The sequence below is a fragment of the Lycium barbarum genome, chromosome 3, assembly GCF_019175385.1.
Source record: "Lycium barbarum isolate Lr01 chromosome 3, ASM1917538v2, whole genome shotgun sequence".
Lineage (NCBI taxonomy): Eukaryota > Viridiplantae > Streptophyta > Magnoliopsida > Solanales > Solanaceae > Lycium > Lycium barbarum.
This window is the reverse complement of record NC_083339.1, coordinates 128,022,351-128,030,520: the sequence shown is the minus strand read 5'-3', so window position 1 is coordinate 128,030,520 and position 8,170 is coordinate 128,022,351. Positions and strand designations below refer to the sequence as shown.

The 8,170-nt window shown below is 36.2% G+C and overlaps 1 protein-coding gene across 1 annotated transcript; it reads left to right on the top strand.

The window, feature by feature from the left end:
- Positions 1–418: 418 nt before the first annotated feature.
- Positions 419–8,170, top strand: LOC132632407 (uncharacterized). The gene is made up of 7 exons (XM_060348333.1): positions 419–463; positions 572–593; positions 1,264–1,335; positions 3,469–5,790; positions 6,258–6,362; positions 6,540–6,714; positions 7,674–8,170. The coding sequence occupies exons 4-7, from the start codon at positions 3,743–3,745 to the stop codon at positions 7,878–7,880; spliced, it is 2,535 nt and encodes an 844-aa protein (XP_060204316.1). The 5' UTR covers positions 419–463; positions 572–593; positions 1,264–1,335; positions 3,469–3,742; the 3' UTR covers positions 7,881–8,170.

The window sequence follows — 8,170 nt, the reverse complement described above, 5'->3', positions numbered from 1 at the left end:
CAGTAGTTTCATTTCCTAAATTCCAGGAACCTTGAATTACTGTTTTTTTAAAAAAAAAAAAAAATCAAGAATTAAGCTTTGTGATATTGGGTTTCGGATAGATTAAGGTATTTACATGTAGATTTGTAATAATCCATATTTCTCTTTCTTGGTTGTTTCTATTTAGAGATGGTTGGTCCTGTTTTTGTGGATGTGTTTTTTTTTTTTTTTTTTTTTTTTGTTATGAATTTATCCAAAAAAGTAGTGATTAGGATTTGACTTAAATTTAGGTTTACATAAAATTGTGTGGCCTCTTTGAATTTCACTTTGTGCACCAGGGAAGTACCCAACTTGAGTTTCACATGCTCATAGGGTTCTTCTCTTTTTTTTTTAATTTTTTTTTTCCCTTATTGATTTTTCATTCCTTTGTTTTGAAACATTATTTTACAGCATAATGTTGTTGTCATTTTTCAATTTCTGGCTGGTAAATGTTTTTGCCTCCTTTTTCCCATTGTAATGTTTAATGATTAAATGAATCTTTTATTTTTATTTTTTTATGATGTGCATTCATTTTTTTTTCTTTTTCCTGCAGAGATAATTGCTGAGGTCTTCAGGTCAGGTATACCACTGTTGTTAATCTTCAGGTTCATGTTTAAGTTATAAAGAGAAGTAGAGAAATTTCATTGTAAATGGCATTCTTAGGTTCGACATGATCCTTTAATGTCTCTCATTATTTGTACATCTTCCATAGGGCTGTTCACGGTTTTGGTTAAAACCAAAACCAAACCGAATAAAAAAATCGATATTTGGTTTGGTTTGGTTTGATTTGGTTTTAAATTTTAAAAACCGATAATATTTGGTTTGGTTATGGTTCTATTAAAAAATAACCGAATAAATAACCAAACCAAACCGATAAATTATATACATAAATTTTATAATTATTTATATGTATAATATCAGTTTTTCATAAATAATTATAAATATTTTATACCTTTTAATCATTAATTTGATTTTTGGTCTACTTATTTCACATGATTGTTTAAGACCCATGTTTTTAAGAATATGTCCAAGCCCATGTTTTTAAGACTTTTAACTCTTTAAGTGTTAAGTGTAAACCTACTAACGGAAGCTCACGTTAGACTCTAATGTCTTTAACTTAAATTTTTAGCCTTTTTTTGTCAGCCATTTGATTTTAGGTTTTTTTTTTTTTTCGAATTTATACCTTTCTTTTTTCTTGTCTAAATGGGTCCTAAATTTCTAATATTTTTCATATGAAAAGGACAGAGGTTGTAGATTTGAAGATTCCTATAGAAGATACTTCAGTAACATCAGCATTTGCTGCAACTCAAGCACATGGTAATGCCCTAATACTTCTTTCGTGGGTAATCCTCCTAAAAAGCAGAAAAAAATAACACCTTGTAGTCGAGACCCTAGCCTTGGGGATAATGATAGAAAAACATCTGAAGTTTGGGATCATTACATAAAGATTTTTAATAAAATGGGAGAATTGTGGGCAAAATGCAAGTACTGCCCCAAAGTTTAGGATCATTACACAAAGTTTTTTTATTTCATATATTTTAATTTCAATTTTAGAGTCTTTATTTTTAATTAATATGTGTGTTTGTAACAATGCTCTACTTTATTTCTAGATATGTGTATTAAGATGACAAAAATGGTGCAGCCACTACTAAGTTAGTTTTTAGCTCTATATGTAATAGTTTAGTAACTTTGGGTAACTTGAGTACTACACTATCACTAATAGTGAAAATATTTCTATGATGTATGTTCCACCTTAAACTATAAATAAAAGTTATCGTTTGAACAAAAAATAACTTTTTAATGTTTTACTGATAATTCTCTCATGGCTGCTAGTCATAAACCAAAAAATCGAACCAAACCTAATCAAACCGGTGGTTATTATTTTATTTGGTTTGGTTATGGTTTTAAACATTTAAAAACCGACTAAATTGGTTTGGTTATGATTTTAATCAATAACCGACCCAAACCGAACCATGAACACTCCTGAATTCTTCCATTTTAAGGCTGTTAGATGGACCTAATAGTATTTGTGTGCCCTGTATGCTAAGTAATATTTTGGATACTGTTTGACTAGTAATTTAGGTGTCATTCAGATCTGACTTTCCTGATTCAAGCTAGCCTAACTTTTACCATTAGATTAGCGATATTTTCTTGACTTTTTACATTGTAATGCAATAAGCTATCTTCCTATGGAATTGAGCATCTATAATAATGTACTATTTTTTACTAAATGACCTATAAAAACCACGTTATTTCGTTACCTTGTCCTTTTTATACCCTGTCAACCGTTTTCCTCTACCCCTGATCTTTGTTTTCTAATATTAGACGGTAAGCAGCTCTAGTGTGGTAAGTTTGCATGATTGTATTCGTCCAAGAATTCACCTTTACTGCTTGTAGTTTACTGGACAACGTTTTTCTTTCTGCTTGAACCTTCTTCTTTCCTTCTTGCTTTGCTTGGACATATTCATGCTAAATAGGGCTCCGTTTAGTTAGAAGTTACATTGGTTCATGGGGTATATGCGCGTGCAATTGAACCACCTTAATTATAGTACATACCTACTTTGACGAGCATGGAGTTTTAGTAAATAAACTTTGAATAGATTGTTTTCAGATGTCACATCAGATTAATATAATAATGGTACTAGCTTATATTTATTTAAATTCTTATTTTTTAAGAAGGAAAACTTTTGCTTAAATTGTGAATCAAGTTATTGCGGTACGCGTGCTAAATGGTAAGTATAGTTTTCCCAAGAAGTAATAAGTTTTTCAAACTTTAGGAAACCTTGTATCTTGAATTGTTTCTTCGATATTTTTCAATATGCATTTTCCGGAAGTTGAAGACTGTTGAGGTTGCACATATTGTGATCCCTATATGCTCTTTACACTTGATTGTTGCAGAAAAATGTATGGTGTCGTTAGGAGATCAGGTAGTGTTCAGAAAGATCCCAACATAGACGACAGTACCTTGTCCCGGAAATCTCTAGAGGTGCATAAGTTCAGTTCATCTCCCACGGTTGTGTATATTCGTTGCTGCAAATCACAGTGGTACGCTAACACTTCAACATTCATCTGGGAAATTCTGACATGTATTATGGTACCTCTAGGACTATGGGAGTATCTTCACCACAAATGTGGTTGAGAAGTGGAATTGTATAAACTTTGGCCTCATACACCATGTTATTTGCTCATCTTTTAATAATTAAAATATCGTATGAGATACCAACCTTTGGCCCAAGATATTTTCGAGGTAATTATTTGAGTCCTTTATGAGAATGAGAAACTACAAGAAAGAGAGTTTTGGCCTATCAAAAGGTCGTCTGAATACAATTTGTTTTAAGCTTTCGAGAACAAAAATTCAAGGAACTCTATATGTGTCATGCAGTAGTTTCTAGCAGATAATTCTTTCAACTTTACAATATTTATATCTCTCATAAATGAATCATTTCACAGCTCTACAGATGTGACATTCTTTGCTTTGGAACCCAATGGACGATGGAGAGTTCTTGTTCTTCCACAGCAATATCTTTACCGTGAGATCTGTTGGAGATCACCTCAATCAAATGTAAATAGCTTGCAAGTTGGTTCTTTGTTGCCATTAACTTCTCTCTTCTTTGGTAGACAGAAGCTTCAAAGAGTTACATATATTGACTCTAGTCTTGAATCAGTATCGCCTAGCAGCTCTCTACACCATGAAGGTGCTTTGAGCAATCTAAACGAAGGGAACATGTTATCAATCACGTCTTCTGGTCAAAATCCAATCACCGAATGTGAATTTCCTGGAACCATCTCCCACGGATCTGATGCTACTAATGTAGAAAATATGTGCATTCATGACTCTAAGGAAGATAGATCCACAGACAAATACTCAAGGAAGAAACCTAGAAAGAAGGGGAAGAGGAACAAAACTCTCAAGTGCGGTAATGGCCAAAATGAGCTGCAATCTGCACTTGGATGTTCAATAACTCAAGCTGTGATACATAATATACAACATAGATCAATTAGTTCTTCTGCTAATATTTGTAACTCTTTGATGAACGATGCCAGACCAGAGGTTTCTTCTAATGGAGACATCTTAAACAGCGCAGAGCGTGACAGATCGGGTCAAATTGAGGAGCTTGATGAGAGGAAAAAGTGTTCAAAGCAGCATGTTGGAAATCTTTACGGAACAGAAAAGAGGGTCAATAAGTACTTTAGATCTAGAGTTCCCAAAGACTCAAATGTCTACGCAAGTAGTAATGGGAACCAGAATAGCCATGCGAGGAAGGAAAATTATCAGTGTATTTGGAAAAGGGTTCAGAAGAATGATGCCGATGTAAGCAACTGTGACTCGGAAAAGTTAAACCTAGCTTTCTCACAGTTTGATGACAGGTTGGAAAAGAATACATTGAAAAAAAAGTTTCCTAATCCTGTTGATTCCATCATATTATCACAATCAGCACATGAAAATCAGGAAAAGCTGAAAGTTCCTAAAAGCGCCAGAAGAAATAAGTGTCCAGGCTCACTGCAGGAGAATGAAAGTCAATGTCAAAAAGGATCTCCAGTTAACGGAGCCAGTTCAACTGCTTGCTCGAAGACTAACATGCAATCAGATGGTGTATTTGGTCCAGCTAATCAAATAGCTACGGAAAAAAGATCAATAAATGCGGCAGATGCTCAAACTAGAACAAGTTCTTTTAGGGCTAGATACAAGAAAAGGAATGTTCAATATGTTCCTTTTAAACCAATCCCGAATCCTAAAGCTTGTACCCGTAACTTGGAAGCAAAAGAGAATGTCCCAATTGTTGTATCCAGCATGGATGATCAAATGGTTGAACATCAATTTTTGTTACCTAGATCAGAGAAGTTCAACGGCCTAACAGAGCAGCAGGGGGAGCTTCTTGCTGCGGATGGAGAGGATGACAAAACGGACAAAGAAGTTTCTCCTTCTGTCCTTCGAGCTGTCTCAGAATCCTGGATGCACCAAGAGCCTAAAGATTCTGAGCTACCAAATTGTTTGTCAGTAGGGACGCTTGTTGAACCAGAAAGATGGACCTCCATAAATGCCACACAGGAGCAACTGGCTTCTCTATGTCTAGCTCCTGTTCCTTCATCAGGTCAAAATGTTGGTCACAGTCTTGAAAATGATTGGAGAAACATTGCTCGGGCAGTGAATGATGCCCATAGGTCACAGCTAGCCTCTAAAGCCATTGAGATAGGTAAGGGCTATCCTGCTGCTGAATTTGAGAAACTTCTTCATTCTGCCTCTCCAGCTATATGCCCATCTGCTAGTATTCAGACTTGTCAAGTGTGCTCCCGTAGTCAAGCTACTAATGCATCTCTATGCAGACATGAGATACCCAATGTCTCTTTGAAGAACTTGTGGCAGTGGTATGAGAAACAGGGGAGCTATGGTTTAGAAGTAAAAGCAGAGGACCACGGAGATGCAAGACAATGTGGGAGGGATCATTTCGAGTTTCGTGCATATTTTGTTCCATATTTGTCAGCCATTCAGCTCTTCAAGGACCATAGGTCTCATACAATGCATAATGATTATAAAGTATCTGAGAGTTCACCTAATGTAGAACTGCGCTCAATATTTTCTGTACTTGTACCTCAACCTTCAAGCTCTTTACTACAGAAAAGCAGTCTCTCTGACTCAGGGTCATCTTCAGGGTGCAGTAATGGTGATTTACATCATCTAACAGATGAATTTAAGCTGTCTGATGATATGGAGCTTCTCTTTGAATATTTCGAATCCGAGCAGCCTCAAAGGCGGCGACCGTTGTTTGAAACGTATGTCATACTTAAGCTATTTCTTCTAGCATTTAGATTTTAATTTTTTAAGCGTTTCAATACAGTGTTGAATTTCTTGTGGAAACTACAATGCAAGTGGGTCAAGGTACGAAAAAGGTTGCTATAGATGTCCTTGTATAATCGGACTAATTTCTTAGTGATTTTGCAACCTCGGGGAAGTTACTGTCAGCACATTGTTGTCTTCAATACTGATCATTTATACTACATGATTACTCTTACTTTGCTTCTGCTGAAGCACCAACTTTTATTTCCCTGTTCTCTGGTGGTGGATTTTAGTAAGCACATTGTTGCTATTTTCTGTGCTCTCTAAGCATGGAAAGTGGAAACTCTAGTTTGATTTATCTGTCATTTTGAGTTCTCTGTGAAGTTCTATGCAGCTCGTTGCCCGGAAGTGGTTTTTTGGTCGATATCACTCTTATTATCTTTCTTCAAAATCTCTATTACAGAATACAGCAACTTGTCTCTGGTGATGGACTCTCAAACTGTAGATCACATGGAGATCCATCTATCCTACATACAGTGAGCTTACATGACCTACATCCTCATTCCTGGTTAGTAGCAGAAATACGTAGCTAGTATGATTTTATATAGTTTTCAAATATGTGAGGCGCAATACGTACCCACATCCTGTTTGGAGAAGAAGAAATAGAGTGAAATAAGTATGTGAAAAGCAATCATCTGGTTCCAGAAAAGATTCTTATAGATCTGAATATTCCCTGTATTTGCAGGTTTTCGGTTGCATGGTACCCCATTTATAGGATACCCGACGGCAATTTGCGTGCTGCTTTCTTGACTTATCATTCACTTGGTCATTTTATTCACAAAGACCAGACACTAAAAGCCCACAGTGTAGATGCCTGTGTAGTTTCTCCAATCGTAGGCCTCCAAAGCTACAACGCTCAGGTAGAATCATAGTGGCTAATCTCTAGTTGTCTCATAAAATTTCTGAAGTTTATTGGACTGCTGCTGAGCTAACAACAACAACAACATACCCAGTGAAATCCCACAAAGTGGGGTCTAGGCAGGGTAGAATGTACGCAGACTTACCTCTACCATGGTAGAGAGGATGTTTCCGGTAGACCCTCTAACATGGTCAAATATTATAAATATCATGATAAGAATGGATACAGCTTTAGTGATGCAAACCATAGAGCATAAAAAGACTTTAGGTCCAAGGCAAAATGAGCATGACTAGAAATATTTGTCATGCTATTTTCCGTCACAATTCCTGGAGTTCTGTAGAAACTTAATATGCTGGTAATCATGGAATTTTCATGAAAGTAGTCAATTGGAAGTCAACATTTGCCAGCTTAATCATAAATCAGCAGTCCGGTTGTTCGCTGCAACACTGCAACTATTGAAGAAAATCTACTGTGCGATTTTAACTTGTTTTAAATGAAGGACATAGGTTTAATTTGTTGACATGGTCTGGTTGGGGAAACTCCACGTACATGAGCTTCACAAAGCATGACAGTCAATATAAAAACATTTTTCCCTTGAATCCTGCATTAAAAGAGCAGAATGGGGGCACTGAATTTCTTTAGCTGATTTCAACTAATTTGTAGTTGAGGTGTAGTTGATTGAATGAATTGTTTTGTTTGGCAAAGACTACAAAGGTACTTCAAGTAGCTGGAGTTGTTCTCGTTTACAACTAAGAGCACTGTTTGTGTAATCAAATCTTCCTTGGTATCCTTGGCACCCCCAATGCAAGCCAGCGTCTTGTGCCCATTGAGTGCATCAAGTTCACAACATAACTATTTGTATAGCTGTAAAAGTACCTGTTACGGCTTAATTCTTGTCAACTTTATTATCCTTGCATTGCCATGACCTTCCTTTTTTGTCTGAAATGGCAAAACAAATAGGGTGAATGCTGGTTTCAGCCAAGGCAATCTGCTGACAACCTGACAGAACAATCCTTGGATACGGACCTTCATACAGTTCTGAGAGATCGACTAAGAACATTGGAGCAGACAGCATCTATTATGTCACGAGCTGTTACAAAGATTGGAAATGACACGCTCGTGAACAAACATCCTGATTATGAGTTTTTCCTATCCAGGCGATGCTAATTGCTTCTGATCCTTGTATTTTCTGTTTGTAAGTTGGTACTCTCTGTATATAGCTTAGCGTACTGATAGGGTCCCCTTTGCAGGATTGAAAGTAGTGCTGACTGGTTACAGTTAGAACTTATCGGTGCTTCTTCTTTTAAGTTCTGAAGTTTGATATTTGTAGCTTAGAGTTTCGTAATTCAGCTGATGTACATATTTAGACTTTTGTCTAGTTGGAATCAAAGAATGCCGCGTGTATGAGATGATTTTTACGGATATAAAGTCAGTACGGTATTATTTTTGTGTCTTAA